Here is a 20,001-nt window from a genome sequence, read left to right on the forward strand (position 1 = left end):
TTGCACTATGTTTAACCTGGCCTGTATTACGGTATTGAGGTGGCGGATTCCCAGTTAAAATTCCGGATGAGTTATTTCCCCTTGGAAAGTATAAGCATACGATAACAGGTCAGTATTTATGACATTAAAATATGTGGCCCAAATCGCTTATTTTATTAATACTTTTGCGATATTGAAGATAGCCACTTGATATTTGGCATGCATGTGTATCTCTTGGAGCTGCACATTTTGAGTGGTGAAAGGTCAAGGTCAAGGTCATTCTTCAAGGTCAGAGGTCAAATATATGTGGCCCAAATCGCTTATTTTATGAATACTTTTGCGATATTGAAGATAGTTACTTGATATTTGGCATGCATGTGTATCTCATGGAGCTGCACATTTTGAGTGGTGAAAGGTCAAGGTCAAGGTCATCCCTCAAGGTCAAATATATGGGTCAAAATTGTGCATGTAATGTCACTTCTGCAATATTGAAGCTAGCAATTTTATATTTGAAATGCGTGTGTATCTCAAGGAGCTGCACATTTCGAGTGGTGAAGGGTCAAGGTCAAGGTCATCCTACAAGGTCAAACATCATATAGGGGGACATTGTGTTTCACAAACACATCTTGTTTTGGATTTACCATTATTTTTCTATAAACTAGGATTTTGACTTAGTCTTGTGAATGTTTTGAATTTTAAAGCCACACAAAAGAACAACAAATGGTTGTTTACTGGCTGATGAACACCACTAACTTGAACATTACTTTGATAAAAACATGACCTCACACATTTTAATATGCCATCATTTAATTGTGACTTTTAAGCTAAGTTAACAAAAGATCATCTTTAAAGAGTTTAATTTAAAAGTCTAAAGAAAAGCTTGACATGTCAATAGGAGACAGGGATCGAAAAATTGTTTTTCAGCAACTTGCCCTGCAGGGTGAGTAGCTAAGAATTTCCACTTGCCCTGCTGAAATATGTACTTGCCCTGCAATTTATTTGAACAAGAAGGCCAAGACGGCCCTAGTTCGCTCATCTGAGAGGAGTCGGTTCATTCAATCTTTACCAAACGTCAAACTTGACCTAGATATTATCCAGACAAACATCCTGGTCAAGTTTGACCTGGAGACCTATATTTTGAGTTAACCCCCTTACCAAACATCAAACTTTGCTTACAAAAATAACTATTATGACCAAGATTCATAAAATCTGAAACAAAATTGTGACCTCTAGAGTGCTTACAAGGATTTTGTATAATATAATGAACATTTGGACAATCTAAGGGCAATAATTATGGCATTAACTATGTGATATATATAAAACCAATCTTTTCATCAAGTTTCATGATGATTGGGCAAAAAATGTGACTTCTAGAGTGTTCACAAGCTTTTTTTACTATATAAATATAAGACAAGGGACAAAATTGTCACAAAACCAGGTTTTCATTGTGAAAAAAAAATCTGATAAAGGGAGAAAACTCAAACTGAACTTTTGAAATGACCAAAAAAAATTAACCCCCTTTGTAATTTTTTTTTTTTTTTTAATCTATTTTTAGTCGTGGCGACCTTGACATTGGAGATATTGACGTGATTCTTTCGTGGGACACACCGTCCCATGATGGTGAACAAATGTGCCAAATGATTTTAAAATCTCACAATGAATGACATAGTTATGGCCAGGACAAGCTCATTTATGGCCATTTTTGACCTTTGAACTCAAAGTGTGACCTTGACCTTGGAGATATCGACGTAATTATTTCGCGCGACACACCGTCCAATGATGGTGAACAAATGTGCCAAATGATTTTAAAATCTGACGATGAACGACATAGTTATGGCTCGGACAAGCTCATTTATGGCCATTTTTGACCTTTGAACTCAAAGTGTGACCTTGACCTTGGAGATATCGACGTAATTATTTTCGCGCGACACACCGTCCAATGATGGTGAACAAATGTGCCAAATGATTTTAAAATCTGACAATGAACGACATAGTTATGGCCCGGACAAGCTTATTCCGCCAGCCCGCCAGCCAGCCAGCCCGCCAGCCCGCCAGCCAGCCAGCCAGCCAGCCAGCCAGCCAGCCCGCCCGCATTCGCCAATCTAATAACCAGTTTTTTCCTTCGGAAAACCTGGTTAAAAACTTCACCTCCCCCCACCCGGCAGCCATGTTATTCAACTGACCGGAACCATTTTCAAACTCAGCTCTCATATCAAGGAAACAAATGTTCTGACCAAATTTCATGAAAATTGGGCCAAAAATGTGACTTCTAGAGTGTTCACATGTTTTCACTATATACATGTAGAGAAAAATGCCCCGCCCACTGGCGGCCATGTTTTTTCACCGATCTGGACCTTTTTCGAAATCGTCCGAGATATCAATAAAACCAATGTTTTGACCAACTTTCATGATGATTGGGCAAAAATTGTGACTTCTAGAGTGTTTACAAGGTTTCTCTATAGCCAAATAAGGAAAACTGCCCCCCCCCCCCTGGCAGCCATGTTATTCAACTGACCGGAAACATTTTCGAACTCAACTCTCATATCAAGGAAACAAATGTTCTGACCAAATTTCATGAAAATTGGGCCAAAAATATGACTTCTAGAGTGTTCACATGTTTTCACTATAAACATATAGAGAAAAATGCCCTGCCCACTGGCGGCCATGTTTTTTCACCGATCTGGACCATTTTTGATATCGTCCAAAATATCAATAAAACCAATGTTTTGACCAATTTTCATGATGATTGGGCAAAAATTGTGACTTCTAGAGTGTTTGCAAGGTTTCTCTATAGCCAAATAAGGAAAACTGCCCCCCCCGGCAGCCATGTTATTCAACTGACCAGAACCATTTTCGAACTCAACTCTCATATCAAGGAAACAAATTTTCTGACCAAATTTCATGAAAATTGGGCCAAAAATGTGACTTCTAGAGTGTTACATGTTTTCACTTATATACATATAGAGAAAAATGCCCCGCCCACTAGCGGCCATGTTTTTTCACTGATCTAAACCATTTTCGAACTCGTCAGAAATATCAATAAAACCAAAGTTTTGACCAATTTTCATGATGATTGGGCAAAAATTGTGACTTCTAGAGTGTTTACAAGGTTTCTCTATAGCCAAATAAGGAAAACTGCCCCCCCCCCGCCTGGCAGCCATGTTTTTCAACGGACCAGAACCACTTTTGAACTCAACCAACATATCATTAAGACAAACATTTTGACAAAGTTACATGAAGATTGGGCATGAAATGTGACTTCTACAGTGTTTACAAGTTTTTTCTTTTTTTTGACCTAGTGACCTAGTTTTTGACCAGGAACGACCCAGTTTTGTACTTGACCGAGATTTCATTGGGACAAAGCTTCTGACCAAGTTTCATGAAGATCTGACAATAAATGTGGCCTCTAGAGTGTTTACAAACCAAATGTGGACGACGGACGGACGGAAGACGGACAAAGACCGGTCACAAAAGCCTGAGCAATCAGGTGAGCTAAAAAATCAGTAACTAATATGTTTTATTGTAATTTTCTATTGGTTATAAAATAGAACTGTTAGTGTTAAGTCATGAACTTCAATACAATTAATAAACTGTTTTAACACACTTTTAATTTGTTTATTTTTCATTTAGCGCAGCGTGCAATAATCAACATCCGGTTAATTTTTAATCGCCGTTTAAACCTTGTTTAGTTTGGCAAAAATGTTTTAAAACTTGAAATTTAATCTTTTCGGCCAGGACAAGCGCTGCCGGAATATTCACTCGTTGTGAGCCGATTTCTACTTGCAATTACAAGTGGGCGAGTGGATTTGTCGATCCCTGGGAGATACAATATATTCATGCTTGACCCTAGCATTGTTTGCAAACACTAATTGGCTCTTATTATGCAATGTGGCAATAAATTTGGACTTTATTATGGATTATTGGTCTATAAATTTCTGCTAACAAAAAATAGCAATGTATGTGGGATTATTGGTCTATAAATTTCTGCTAACAAAAAATAGCAATGTATGTGAACAATATTCAAAATGAAAAATGGTCCAAAAATCTTTGCATAGTAAATGATGGACAATTATTTGCTGTTAATAGCAGAACCAATGGTTTAGATTTTAACAAGTATGATTTAACATAAGAAGTCTTTTGAAATACAGTAAATGTAACATAGAAAATAACAACTAAATGATGGAAAATGTTTTAAAACAAACCTTAACTAGAGAAAACGTGAACTGTTAAACACTATTACATCCTGTCTAGGACCAAAGAAATTATAAAATACAAGTTCTGTATCAATAGAGGGTAAAGATGTCATATTGGGACAGCAGAAACAAACTGAACATCAATTAAATATGAATAAAGTTATATGTTTGCGCAGCAATTTTACTGTTTAAGAACTTATACCTGGAGATTTCTGGACACAGCTTTTTTTGTCCCAAGAGTAGAAAAAATTGTTACTATTCGTCATGCAAAGAAAAATGTGGACTATACAACAGTTCAAATACATTGTTTCGATGAACAAGACCTCATTATATTTAAACAATAGATGTGTTTGTCAGAAACACAATGCCCCCTAATGCGTTGCTTTGATTAATTTTTTTGTATTATATCCCTTTAAAAAATATTACTTCCCATGTGAAAATGATCTGTACCTGGCAAATGATAAATAGAAACTATCTTCCTTCAAAGCTTGTTACTAACCTTGGATTAGTTTTTTTTACCTTTGACTTTGAAGGATGACCTTTACCTTTCACCACTCAAAATGTGCAGCTCCATGAGATACCCATGCATGCCAAATATCAAGTTGCTATCTTCAATATTTCAAAAGTTATGGCTAATGTTAAAGTTTTCGGACAGACATACAGGCGAACAGGCGGACAGACAGACAGTTCAACTGCTATATGCCACCCTACCAGGGGCATAAAAATGGTACTCTGGGAAAAAATCAAACTTTTTACATCAGTGAATTTCTATTCTCATTTATATATACTGGTCAGCATGAAGAATGTAACAACATGTTGATAAAAAAAAGTACCCCACAATCTTTGAGTGGACCGATTCGGGATAAAGACAAAAAAGAACCCATCATTTAAATATTGGGCAATTGGAAATAAAGGCAAAGAGGGAAGGACTCCACTTTTGCCACTGTACCGAGCCAGTTTCACAGTTACTTACTGCCAATGATAATCTCGCCGTACTGGTTCAGCTCAATGAGAACCCCCTGATGCACGTCAAGCTGATAGTCTGGAAGCTTGGTCTTGATTAGAATCATGAGACGCTCTTCAGTCATGAACACCTCACTCCGGACCGAGAACAGGTGGTCCACAACCAGCAGGGTGGGCTGCAAGACATGTTGTCGCTGCACCGTCTCTGTCACAGACTTCCACAACAACAACTGCACGTCTCGACATTCAGAGAGTTTATCCCCATTGGCTGGGTTGCAGTGTGAGCTAATCAGCTCAGGCCCTAACACGTTAAACTGCTCAATCTGAGTATTATAATGGCTGGTGTAAAATAATGCTTGCACCTCATCCCGGAATGTTTGATTTTTCTTTGGCGAACTATTGAGAAATCCGAACATAATGAGCGGACATTCCTCGCCAGAGTAACACCTCACAGTGTGAGCGAGATTCTGTATACGTGAAAACTCCATCTGCGGGGTTTCCAGTAATTTTCCCCCATCAAACGTCAAAATGAACATACTGGACTTAGTAAACAGGTAATTACTGCAGTGATGGAACAGGCGATCGTCTGTTATCACATGCATTTCCACATTTATCATGTTACCAGTCTTCAAATCAAACCCACACGACTTGCACTGCACCCCATTTGAATGACATGTACTATGGTGGCCATTAGCTGAGTAAAGGTTAGAGCACACTTTTGATACCACAACATTTCCAAAGCAGTCTGTTGTCATGGAAAACTCTACATAGCTGTACCCGGATTCCCTTGACTCGCATTGAACTTCAGAGTTCCCAAGTATCATGCTTGCACATTTTTCCGCCTCTGTTCCGCACAAGAACACTCGAACTTTAGGAAACTTAACAGTCCTCGGAAACGGTGGATGTGAGCTGGACGTGTCGCCTGGGCTTTGGACGACGTCATTGAAGTAAATGTTTTGGGGTGTAACCATTTTCATCACGGGGCGGTCAGGCTCGATGATGCCAGGTAAGAGAGGGTCCTGATCCCTAACGGCCGGGGACGGTGGCTGGCTGGCTGAACTGGCCACGTGCGAGTAGTTGTCAGACCTGAAGAGTGTCCAATGCATGACTTGAGCCACATGGTAGGAAAACTGATCTTAACGCAAGTGCGTAGTGTCATCCCAGATAATGCATTTGATTCTATCTGATCATATTAAACTGATCTTAACGCAAGTGCGTAGTGTCATCCCAGATAATGCATTTGATTCTATCTGATCATAGTGTATGGTACTCGCATCTTGGACACAAATGTTGTTATACTTAATGGGATTTTTTCTTAAATATTCAATGTTTAGAACAAAATGGACTCAATATAAATGAAAATAATGGTGTCCATTTTCTGATATATCAAAAAGTCCATTGGTGAAATAAATCAATCATCTAGAAATGTATCCAAAGAACACTAATACTCCATTTGGGACATACGCAAACAAGTTAAATGGACGAATGCAAACTAAAGAACAGGGTTACCTCTCAATGGCCCCTCAGAATGTGTTCTTTAAATTGCAGAAGCTTAACAACCTGACTAATGGTAATCAGTGTACAATTACATATGAGTAAGACTCTGGGACTTTATGCATGTGCGTAAAGTGTGGTCCCAGATTAGCCTGTGCAGTCCACACAAGCTTATCAGGAACAACACACTTCCTTTTGTATTTTTTGCGAGAAGGTTAGTACCTTCTTAACAAATATCTATGTTAGGCAGAAAGTGTCTTCTCTGATTCGCCTTTGCAGATTGCGACACTTTACACACATTCATTAAGCCCCATTTTCTCAGTGCGCGGCTCAGACGAGATCACCAACCTGTGTGTGGGCAGGTTCTTTGGTTGTTGTGACAACCCCTCTGGTCGCTGTATGACCAGTCTCAGAGTGCCCTGAGAGGAGCCAGTGCTGATCAGAGAGAACGGCTGAAATAAAACATGACATTGTGAGAGGAGCCAGTGCTGATCAGAGAGAATGGCTGAAATAAAACATGACATTGTGAGAGGAGTCAGTGCTGATCAGAGAGAATGGCTGAAATAAAACATGACATTGTGCGAGGAGCTGAGTGCTGATCAGAGAGAATGGCTGAAATAAAACATGACATTGTGAGAGGAGCCAGTGCTGATCAGAGAGACTGGCTGAAATAAAACATGACATTGTGAGAGGAGCCAGTGCTCATCAGAGAGAATGGCTGAAATAAAACATGACATTGTGAGAGGAGTCAGTGCTGATCAGAGAGAACGGCTGAAATAAAACATGACATTGTGAGAGGAGCCAGTGCTCATCAGAGAGAATGGCTGAAATAAAACATGACATTGTGAGAGGAGCCAGTGCTGATCAGAGAGAATGGCTGAAATAAAACAGGACATTGTGAGAGGAGCTGAGTGCTGATCAGAGAGAATGGCTGAAATAAAACATGACATTGTGAGAGGAGCCAGTGCTGATCAGAGAGAATGGCTGAAATAAAACATGACGTTGTGCGAGGAGCTGAGTGCTGATCAGAGAGAATGGCTGAAATAAAACAGGACATTGTGAGAGGAGCCAGTGCTCATCAGAGAGAATGGCTGAAATAAAACATGACATTGTGAGAGGAGCTGAGTGCTGATCAGAGAGAATGGCTGAAATAAAACAGGACATAGTGAGAGGAGCCAGTGCTGATCAGAGATAATGGCTGAAATAAAACAGGACATTGTGATAGGAGCTGAGTGCTGATCAGAGAGAATGACTGAAATAAAACAGGACATTGTGAGAGGAGCCAGTGCTGATCAGAGAGAATGGCTGAAATAAAACAGGACATTGTGAGAGGAGCCAGTGCTGATCAGAGAGAACGGCTGAAATAAAACATGACATTGTGAGAGGAGCCAGTGCTGATCAGAGAGAATGGCTGAAATAAAACATGACATTGTGAGAGGAGTCAGTGCTGATCAGAGAGAATGGCTGAAATAAAACATGACATTGTGCGAGGAGCTGAGTGCTGATCAGAGAGAATGGCTGAAATGAAACAGGACATTGTGAGAGGAGCCAGTGCTGATCAGAGAGACTGGCTGAAATAAAACATGACATTGTGAGAGGAGCCAGTGCTCATCAGAGAGAATGGCTGAAATAAAACATGACATTGTGAGAGGAGTCAGTGCTGATCAGAGAGAACTGGCTGAAATAAAACATGACATTGTGAGAGGAGCCAGTGCTGCATCAGAGAGAATGGCTGAAATAAAACATGACATTGTGAGAGGAGCCAGTGCTGATCAGAGAGAATGGCTGAAATAAAACAGGACATTGTGAGAGGAGCGAGTGCTGATCAGAGAGAATGGCTGAAATAAAAAAATCATTGCTTATTAGATTGACGGGTAAAACACAATATCTTGTGCAATACTTTGAGATTGTTAACAATATTTAGTTGTATAGTTCACAATAAATAATTATCACACAGAACAATACAACAACTATGACATTATGACATTGATTATTGTTGGTTTCTACTCAGTTTAATATCCAGTAGGGATAAAGATATCCATTTTCATAGTAAAAAACACTCTTTTATTCTAATATTTCGCCCAAATGGGCTTTATCAACGTTTACAAATATGAATTTACTACATGGTTATAACTGACTTATAGGTCAATACAATACATCAATTTATTGTATTGACATATAAGTCAGTTATAACTATGTAGTAAATTCATATTTGTAAACTTTGATAAAACCCATTTGGGCAAAATATTAGAATAAAAAGAGTGTTTTTTATTGTTGGTTTGTCAGTGCATGTCAAACCCACCAACATGACAATGGTGTGAGCGGAAATCAGCCAACAATAAACAGAGGACCATGATATGAGCAGAAATCAGCCAACAATAAACAGAGGACAATGATATGTGCAGAAATCAGCCAACAATAAGCAGAGGACCATGATATGAGCAGAAATCAGCCAATGATAAACAGAGGACAATGATATGTGCAGAAATCAGCCAACAATAAACAGAGGACAATGATATGTGCAGAAATCAGCCAACAATAAACAGAGGACCATGATATGAGCAGAAATCAGCCAACGATAAACAGAGGACAATGATATGTGCAGAAATCAACCAACAGTAAACAGAGGACAATGATATGAGCATCAATCAGCCAACGATAAACAGAGGACAATGATATGTGCAGAAATAAGCCAACAATAAACAGAGGACAATTATATGTGCAGAAATCAGCCAACAATAAACAGAGGACAATGATATGTGCAGAAATCAGCCAACAATAAACAGAGGACAATGATATGAGCAGAAATCAGCCAACAATAAACAGAGGACAATGATATGAGCAGAAATCAGCCAACAATAAACAGAGGACAATGATATGTGCAGAAATCAGCCAACAATAAACAGAGGACAATGATATGAGCAGAAATCAGCCAACAATAAACAGAGGACAATGATATGAGCAGAAATCAGCCAACAATAAACAGAGGACAATTATATGAGCAGAAATCAGCCAACAATAAACAGAGGACAATGATATGAGCAGAAATCAGCCAACAATAAACAGAGGACAATAATATGTGCAGAAATCAGCCAACAATAAACAGAGGACAATGATATGAGCAGAAATCAGCCAACAATAAACAGAGGACAATGATATGTGCAGAAATCAACCAACAATAAATAGAGGACAATGATATGAGCAGAAATCAGCCAACAATAAACAGAGGACCATGATATGAGCAGAAATCAGCCAACAATATCCAGAGACTGATAATGTGAATGATCCTTTCCTGCTGAACTTAAGCCCACCAATGCCTGTTACAGAACACAATTTACAAACTATTATACATTTTCTACAAGAAGATAACAGAATATATAAAGTTGTTAAATACTTTTAACATTGTAAACACAGACAGATTTAGATCCTACAACTGATATCTGGCCATGAGCTTTACCTCTTCAGGTCTCTGTATCGGAGTTCCGTTGACCGAGCGTATCCAGTCACCCACACGCAGCTTCCCCTTGGCAGGACCACTCACGTCCACTTCCTTCACCAGGGTGTACACCTCCACACTAGCATCATTGTTCTGAAACAGATCGATTGGGAAAATTTCATTAACCCTGTACCACTTAGATATGCACTTTGACAAGCTTGTAGTCCCTTAGAAAATTAAAATAAATTTATGACCTGTCTAACTAGACTAAAGTTTTAAAGCCTTCATTTCCAGCCCTTAGATACTGATGAGCAGCAAACAGCATAAAACCTGAACAGAGTACGAGTTACTCGCAGACTGTTTTTTTTTTTTTTTTGCTGGTTGGATGTAGCAATTTCATTTTGCTTCTGAGCGGAAAAAGGGTTCATTGTAACGATGATGGATTGATCCTCAACAAACTGGAACTTTAAAATTATATCTATACAAAATAAACATTGTAAAATTGATAACATTATTTACCAATAAAACAGTTTGGCTTTCTAGGTTTTGCAATTGTTCAATGATTGCTGAATATTAAAGAGACTGCATTCTCAGAAAAATGCTTTCTCTGTTACTTTGAATACTCTCGCATTTAAACTATTACTCCAGTCGGTCTATTTTTAACCTAGAAAAAATTGCAAAAGAATTGATTCCGTATGGGTCGTATTCTCCTATGTCTAATTAATACAAAGTGTTATTTTCAAGTCTCAACTCAATGGGGAAAGTGTTAAAATTAAACGCTAAAAATGGCGAAAAATGCGAATTTTTCTGATGTCAAATAAAGTACACCATACATGGTTTTCCAATAAATATGACGTCATAAAGTGACGTGCAACAGTACAACATGGCGGGCAAAGTCAGTTTGACAGTTCTGCTGATCGATGTGGTATCAACTGTGATTTAAGGTTATAAAGACGGTAAGTAGAAGTTTTGTATTTTAAGTGATGTGAATTGATATTTTTCAATATTGAGCAATACTTAATTGTGCCGATGTTTTAGAAGAAATCTAGTTGAAACAAGATTATAAGAAGGAGCCCTCTTCAAACACATGGCAACATGCAACACGTTATATATTGACTTATTGAGTTGTTTATACTTCTTTGTAGACTTTTATTTACATATAAAAGACAAATGGACAGTTGACACTTACCGAAATCATTGTAAATACATTTTTGGACAACCTGTAAACCGAATTCTGCACAATTGCTAAAAGTACGGAAGCCTGTTTTTGTCAAAATTCGCAAAATTTGTGAAAAATATTATTTCTTATTTTGTCCCTTTCATTCAATTTTTTATTTTAACACGTTTATTATGAACATGAAGTTGCTAAGCATTAAATATTTTCTATATTAACTCCATTTCAGGTCACGTTGATCAATGAAATACAGATTGCGGAAGAAATCAGTTACTCTTGTTTAATGTGGCTTGTTACCTGCAAATATCATTACTATGGTATGTTTACCCTCACATATCTTTAGAATGCAATCGGTAAGCTTTTGAAATTGTTGCAAACATTCTATAGAGAATAATGCAGTACAAAGGCAACAAGTTTTTGATATATAATGAATGAACTATAATGAGGCTAATATAAAGTAATAAACAACTTCTTTTCTAGGTTCATACATCGACGAGGGAAGTTGAAAGAAGGCAGTGGGGGCTGGTCATTGGGAATTTTTTAAGCAAAGGTAATGGTGCATTCACATGCATAGAATGTTTTTATTAAACTATTAAAATTTATGTTAACATCCTTAAAACGAATTGAATGTTCAAATTAATTTATTGAAAAAAAAAACACACTTTTATTTACACTTTCTCTGAATGTGTAGGGATGTTAATCTGACGATTGGCACAAGTCCCTTTAAAGCATTTCATATACTGCGAAAACATTGAGTCCGATATATAAGGGTGTTACCAGAGGTCAAATATGTAGCATAAAGGTATGTCATATAGTGCTAAAATTAAATTATATGACGCACTGCAATTTGTAAATACATTATGTACCCCTATGATTTGAACTTTAAACATTTATCACAATAAGGCATACTCATAGTCCAATAACATAACACATTTTTCAGAAAATAGTAAGAGCGCACAACTCGTTGATTGTCTATAACTCCTGTATACAATTATTACTTTGATGTACAGATTTTAATTTTGAAGCAAATATATATAGTTTCAAGTTTAAAAATCCCATTTCCTTTGTTTGATATTCTGTGTTGCCTTTTGTGAAGACGCAGTAGTGTATAAAGTATGTGACATGACCAAAAGTTCAAGTAGCTTTGGTCATCTTTATCATTCAGCATGGTATGTTATATTTACTGAATAGTCCATTTTAGGAATATGTCATGTATTGTAATAAGAAAAATGATAATTTAAAAAAATAATTATACTGCTAGTCAGTGAAATTTGGATTGCGTCTGTTCACAATTGGTTATCAACATTTTGCAACTCGTACCACCCAGGACGTACTTTATTATACTGAAGTATGCTATTATATAATAAACATATCTTTCAAAATCAAAAAGGACGCAGAAAATGAAACCAACACTGATTCAAAATACTTGGAGGCAACACAAATACTTATTTAACATTATTCTACTTCTGTTACAGTTGTATGTATTTAAAATATATTTATGCAATCAATTATTTCAGCATTTTTGTTGCAGGGCAATGTATGATGGATGACGGGCGAAAAGCAGAAGTTTAAGATCGGATGAGACGTTTGATATTAAGTGTGACTGCTTTTTCAACGCTAAATCGGACAAAAAGTTTAAGATCGGATGAGACGTTTGATATCAAGTGTGACTGCTTTTTCACGCCGACGCTAAATCGTATAAATCAGATATAAGGCGAGCAAATCAGACAAAGAAAGTAGGTGATATCAAGAAGAATGTCCTTGGACCAGAGTTATGCAACATGCTTCCGTTCATGCATGCATACACAGGTTGTGATGCGACTTCTATGATATATGGTATCAGCAAAGAAGCCGTACTGAAGCTTTCAGAACCAGTCCCAAGTTCAGACAGGTCATTGAGAAATTTAATGAAGAAGAACCAGACGTTAACAAGATAACAACTCGTAGAAAAGAGGCAATAATTCTTCTCAACAACGGTGATACTTGAGAAGGGCTCGATATCCTGAGATTCCGGAAGTTTACCAAGAAGGTTTGCACAACTTGTCAAGCAAAACGGCTGCCTTTCGCTTTCAATCACTGCGCACATACCTACAGACACAGATATGGCGTGGGAACAACACACTGGATGCAGTAGATTGGGGCTGGGATATATCCAACAACAAATTAATTCCAGTAAGGAAACATCTTCTGTCTGCTCCTGAACCTCAACTCAAAGTAATAAGCTGTAATTGCCAACAAAGTTGTGACTCACAACGATATACGTGCAGGAAACATGGACTTGATTGTTCACAAGGCTGTGGGAACTGTCGATGAAACTGTTCAAATTCCTCCGACGTCAATGATCATGACGAAATTGTGTCTGAGACCTGAACGTATTATATGTACGACCTGTATAAAGATTTAAAAAATGTAAAAGGATTCAATGCATTTATGAAAATATTTGAAAGCATTCAGTTTTTTCAATAACTATACACATCATTTATTGGCATGTTTCCGTAACAAATGGCATTGACACGTTATAATTGATGCAATATGTATATAAGTACAGAGTATAGATTTAAATAATTATATTTAGTCTTTAGAATGCAGTACGTTTAGTGTGCGCATATATATTTATTGTTTCAAATTAGACAATGCCAGATTTTCCAATGTGTTTATTTGATTGTGGATGTTTATTTTCTATAATACGTATCAAAATAGATCTGTATATGTGAAAAACTTTGAAATACAAAAATATACTTTAATCATTCATTTAATAAATGATTAAACTATACACATGGTTTTTCGACACAAATGAAAAAATTATGCGATAAACCATGAAATTGAGAAAATAGTGCGATAAACCATAAAATTAAGTATTATAAATATGATTATAAGTAACAGAATTAAAATTGCTTTAAAGTGCACGTTCAGGTTTTTTTCTAGCCATTTTGGGAAAAGGAGTCTGGTTAAATTGGGATTGTTTTAATTGATAAAAGTGGCAAATTTGGGACTTATTTATCAACAAAAAGAACTAAATTAAAGTTATATATTTTGTAGGATGTTTAAATAAAAAGTTGAGATCTGGAGTTAAGAAATCATAAGTCATAAGAGGCTTTTTTTGTTTTAGGAAAATGGTCTTTTATTGGGAAATTTTGGTCAGCTTTTTGGGAAAAAAACCCATAGATTTTATCAAAAATCGGCGGTAATTTTTAGCAAAAAAATCACTGTAAATATTTTTCAAGTTGTCTTGTGATTGATAGAACTGGAGCCGAAATTTTAATTTTCTTAAGAGAGAAAAAATTGCTCGCTTAATTAAAATTGTTACAATGTATTCAAACCAATTACTACAATACTATATCATATGTTTTCGCGACCCTACATATCCTTTTACTCTAACATGTTATTCTTATATACAGATAATGATTATCTTAAATGACATCAAATCAGTATATGCTTTTTAATTTCATATTGAACAAATCGAAAATATAGGCTTGGCAAAAATATGGTTTTCGCGAATTTGTGTACAGTTATTTTAATATGTATTTGATATAAAATGGGTGAAGTGAATATATGAAAAGGAATTTTAGTTAGATATAGTGGCTTATTTTTACTTAAATGAGATATCCCTGGGCTGCATAAATGTTTCTGGTTGCAATAAATGATCTTAGGTGAATGATTTTGAGAAAACAATTAATGGACACTGTTGAAAAGAAGAGGGTGGGGTAAATTGACCCTAGACATACGATAAATATAGTCAAAATAAAAAGAGAAGTCGACTTAAAGATCATCACCAGCATCTTGGCATATTTGTATGTCGAATATGCTTCAAAAACAATGAAAACTAATGCTTAATGACCAGATGCATTTCATATATGCATTTTTTGGTAAATTTCCACTGGTTTCAGCTGAAGTTCAAGGCATGTTGTTTCGTTACAAATTTGAGCACTTTCCGCCAAAGATAAATAATTTTAAACCTTTTCATGAGATTCCCCATATATTTAAACACTTAAAAACAAGCAAATCAATTCTTTTGCAATTTTTTCTACCTTTGGCCATTTTAAGGCTAGAATGACTGGAGTATATTAGCAACTTGGTAACTTATGTATTTAGAAATACCACTGACAGATATTACTGTTTGATAGTTCTCCACTACTTATGGATCTTCAATGTTTTGAAGATGAGGACAATATGCAAACTCACATCAATGGTCCAAATTATTTTAAAGGCAAGTGGAAATCCAATAGAAAGCTATACAAACAAGAGGGCCATGATGGCCCTGAATCGCTCACCTGACTAACCAAATACAATCCCAACCCAGATTTCATCAAGATAAACATTGTGACCAAATTTCATAAAAATTAGATGAAAACTGTGACCTCTATTGTCTACACAAGGTTTTTCTATTATTTGACCTAGTGACCTAGTTTTTGACCCCAGGTGACTCAAATACAATCCCAACCCAGATTTCATCAAGATAAACATTCTGACCAAATTTCATAAAGATTGGATGAAAACTGCAACCTCGCTTGTCTACACAAGGTTTTTCTATTATTTGACCTATTATGTGACCTAGTTTTTGACCTAGTGACCTAGTTTTTGACCCCAGATAACCCAAATACAATCCCAACCCAGATTTTATCAAGATAAACATTCTGACCAAATTTCATAAAGATTGGATGAAAACTGTGACCTCAACTGTCTACACAAACAAATTGTTGACGGACGAACACAGGCACTCACACACGCACACACATACGGACACCAGACATCACACGGTCACATAAGCTCACCATGTCACTTTGTGACAGGTGAGCTAAAAACTATAGAATAAAAAAGTTGTTCTTCTGATGTTTATTGTGGCTTATTATGAAAACTGTACTTTATGAGCATATGACTTATGTCTTCTAAACATTATAAACTATATTCTCATACAGTATTAATCAATGTGCAAAACTGAATAGCAATGCATTTGAAATCAATATAATACACAGTTTTGTGGTAAAATCAATGTTAGTCATGCAGTAATGTGTATAGTCCATTTTTCTTATTAGTCATCTGCAATTCTAAATACAACTCTATATCATGTCACATGTCTTGTTTTAACGCCAAATAATATCAACACAACACAATAGTGCCCTTTTTATAATTAAATGTCATAATTTGCTTCAGCATTTACAATTTAAATTTAACCAAAAAGTTGATTCAGCATATCAATGCCTAATTATCTCCTATTACATGTATGTGTGACCAGTACCTATTAAACATCATGCAAATTGTAATGAGATTTATTGATTTACTGAGGGTCACACGCTTTGTTTTTCTCACTAGTAATTCAAAACATTACAAAATGTTTTAAAAGCCAGATACATGTAGGTGTGAAGTCAGTTGCTATATTTTGGATAGTAGTAAAATGCCCTACAGAGTTTTGCAGAAATTTGCATCTTCAGATACATGGTTGTGGCACAGACAAATCTATACTATTTTTAAACCCAGGTCAGGTAATGTTGGATGTGTTGGCCAGTCAACATAAAATAAACTATAATGTTTTTGTATATGCATTTGCAAGTTCTATATTATGGCAGAAGACGTTACAATACAAAGCAGCTACAACATATGATCTCTAATCAATATCTCAAAACCTATGTACTCATTTTTAAACGCAATATTTTTTTATGTAATATTAATAAATCAGTTTTTTTTATCTGATTTGGGGGAAAAAGCCTGTCCTTTTTTTAGGGGAAAAAAATCACGCAAAACGCTGGATTTTTAGGAAAAATAAGGAGTCTTTTATAATCAATTTAACATATTTTACTGTTTTTAAAACAATTTCAAAGCAACAGATAATTTAATTATTCAATAGTTTTTTTTCTACACTGGATCAGGTCAACTTATATAAGAGACTGTCAACCAGATTGACGAAAAATAAGAAAAGTTCTAAAATATTGTATTTTTTATTTTACAATGAGCATAGAGTGTATTTTAATTCGTACAATGAATACATTTAAAAAAGATATTTAAACATTGACAGTTTACATATTGAGTGAATCCGTGCATTTAGTGAATATTGAAACGTCTTCATATCAAGTTGCTTATTTAAATAGTAGCAAGAGCACCACATAACGGGTGCCACGCTCGGCTGCAAAAGCTTGTAAGAATTTTTTATTTTTTTTAAGGTCACAGTGACCTTGACCTTTGACCTAGTGACCCAAAATGGGTGTGGCGTGTAGAACTCATCAAGGTGCATCTACATATGAAGTTTCAAAGTTGTAGGTGGAAGTCCTTTGATTAAAGAGGCAATGTAAAGGTTTTAGCACGACGCTGGCGGACGGCGGATGACAAGCAGGCTATGAAAATACAAGCACCTTGGTTTTTTTCCGAAAACAACCTCGCTAATAAATGAAAGCTTTTCAGATTTTTTTTTCTTTTTTAGAGGTAACAGTGACCTTGACATTTGACCTAGTGACCCAAAAATGGGTGTGGCATGTAGAACTAATCAAGGTGCATCTACAAATGAAGTTTTAAAGTTGTAGATGGAAGCACTTTGATTTTAGAGCAAAATGTCAAGGTTTTAGCATGCTGCGTACGGCAGATGCTGAACGGCAGACGACAAGCTGGCTATGACAATACCTCAGGTTTTCTCCGAAAACAGCCGAGCTAACAAGAATATCAGTGAAACTGATGGATGCTCCCCGATGATGCGCTTTGTCAATGTATGTGTTAATAAACACCTAAATAATCTATTATTATTCTCGGTGACCTTGACCCAGTGACCTCAAACCTCATCAAAAGGTAGAGGTCAATTTATTTATTTCGGGGAGCATAAAAATCAAATAAGATTCCAACCATTTTGAAATCTCGTAAGTATCTGATATATAGCCCTGAAAAGTAACTTGCAACAAGAGATTTGTTTGTCAGAAACACAATGCTCCCTATTGAGCCGCTTTGAAGCCATAAATTTGACCTTTGACCTTGAAAGATGACCTTGACCTTTCACCACTCAAAACGTGCAGCTCCATGAGATACACATGCATGCCAAATATCAAGTTGCTATCTTTAATATTAAACAAGAGCTGTCAGAGGACAGCGCGCTCGACTATTCGAGTGCTTGCCAGTATAAAGTTAGTCATCATGAAACAGGGGGTATAATGTGGGTGTGTGGTCATTTAATAGATGATCTTTGAAAAATAAGAAAAAAAGGGAAAAAAAAAAAAAAAATTTGGGGGGGGGGGGGATTCTGTGTTGGGGCATGGGGGATGGTTTGGGTGGAGCCCATTGTGGTATGTCAGGTAAGTGTTGTTTTGTCAAAGTATAAATCAAATATGATCATAAATAAAGAAGTTATGACAATTTAAGCAAAATTTATTAATTTGACCTTGAGTGTCAAGGTCATTCAAAGGTCAAGGTCAAATTCAACTTGCCAGGTACAGTACCCTCATGATAGTAAGAAAGTATTTGAAGTTTGAAAGCAATAGCCCAGGGCCCTCGTTTTGCACTTTTTACCGCCAATAATATAGGCGGCTTCCCCCATGAAAAGAGTATACTTTTTTCCTCTATTTCAGCTAAAATATTTTTTACTTTTTTTTTTTAAACTTTTATATCTATGTTGCCAGCTGGTATCGTGCTACTAACCTTTGATTAAATGTATATTTATGTTAATCACATTAAAATATAGCAATTTTTGGTGTAGAATGGTTGGTGAAAAGATCTTCAAAAATTCCCCTTTTCGCCCAAAACGACGTGAAATTCCCGTCTCTAAGGGCCCCGGCCCCAATCCCCCTGCCCTGTAGCCTTGATACTTTAGAAGTAAAGTGGATATAAACACAAAATTTAACAAAATATTCAAAGTTACTAAGACAAAAAAGGGCCATAATTCCGTTAAAAGCCAACCAGTCTTGCAACTTGCCCTGAACATTCCCCTTACGATAGTTAGCCAGTTTTCCAAGTATACCAAGAGATACCTATTGTGCCACTTTGAAGCCATAAATTTGACCTTTGACCTTGAAGGATGACCTTGACCTTGATTTTTCACCACTCAAAATGTGCAGCTCCATGAGATACGCATGCATGCCAAATATCAAGTTGCTATCTTCAATATTAAAAAGTTATCAAACTTTAACCAAGGTTAAAGTTTTGAGACAGAATGACAGACAGACAGGACAAAAACAATATACCCCCGATCTATCGATCTGTTATTTCTTTAAATTTGACCCAGCATTTGTAGAAATATAACTAGATATATACACTTACAGAAAGGATATTCATTTTTGCGTTGAATAAGACCAAGATTGTGAAAATCGCTTCACAATTGATGAAGTTATGGTTGTTCAAAGAGATGCAGTCAGCACAGGCTAATCAGGGACGACACTTTCCGCTTTAATGGTATTTTTTTGTTTAAAGGAAGTCCCTTTTAACCGAAAATCTAGTTTAAGTGAAAAGTGTCGTCCCTGATTAGCCTGTGCGGACTGCACAGGCTAATCTGGGACAACCCTTTACGTACATGCATTAAGCCCCGTTTTCTCAGAACACGACTCATATGCGCACAAATATTGTTTTATGATGACACAATATTTGAGTAAGAGTGCAGACATGCTGAATTTGGGACATTTTTTATAGAACTTGCTGCTCAACACATCAGGACTCCTGACCATGGTTCATAAAGCTATACTGCACTTTTATGAACTTGTTTCGTTTTGCAGAAGCCCTTAAATGTATTAACGACTGTTTATAATTTTTCAATGTGCAAGATCATGATGGCAATCTTGGTTAGTTTATGTAATATT

At 36.3% G+C, this 20,001-nt stretch overlaps 1 protein-coding gene and 1 long non-coding RNA gene across 4 annotated transcripts in view; one reads left to right on the forward strand and one right to left on the reverse strand.

Moving 5' to 3' along the window:
* Nucleotides 1-20,001, reverse strand: part of LOC127832254 (uncharacterized) — a 79,446-nt gene that overhangs the window by 13,915 nt on the left and 45,530 nt on the right. For both annotated transcript variants that reach the window (XM_052357583.1, XM_052357581.1), the window contains exons 6-8: nucleotides 10,087-10,218; nucleotides 6,978-7,081; nucleotides 5,146-6,221 (exon numbers count right to left, since the gene is read on the reverse strand). In XM_052357583.1, coding sequence (XP_052213543.1) covers nucleotides 5,146-6,221; nucleotides 6,978-7,081; nucleotides 10,087-10,218 — 1,312 coding nt within the window. The remainder of the gene's footprint in view (nucleotides 1-5,145; nucleotides 6,222-6,977; nucleotides 7,082-10,086; nucleotides 10,219-20,001) is intronic.
* LOC127832317 (uncharacterized) lies at nucleotides 10,702-14,012 on the forward strand. 2 transcript variants are annotated; one of them, XR_008026782.1, is made up of 4 exons: nucleotides 10,702-11,021; nucleotides 11,469-11,556; nucleotides 11,720-11,789; nucleotides 12,771-14,012. It is a non-coding gene; the product is annotated as an uncharacterized LOC127832317 (long non-coding RNA). The 2 variants fall into 2 exon arrangements; XR_008026781.1 differs by having other exon boundaries at nucleotides 10,702-11,556.

The sequence above is a fragment of the Dreissena polymorpha genome, chromosome 5 (assembly GCF_020536995.1).
Source record: "Dreissena polymorpha isolate Duluth1 chromosome 5, UMN_Dpol_1.0, whole genome shotgun sequence".
Taxonomy (NCBI): domain Eukaryota; kingdom Metazoa; phylum Mollusca; class Bivalvia; order Myida; family Dreissenidae; genus Dreissena; species Dreissena polymorpha.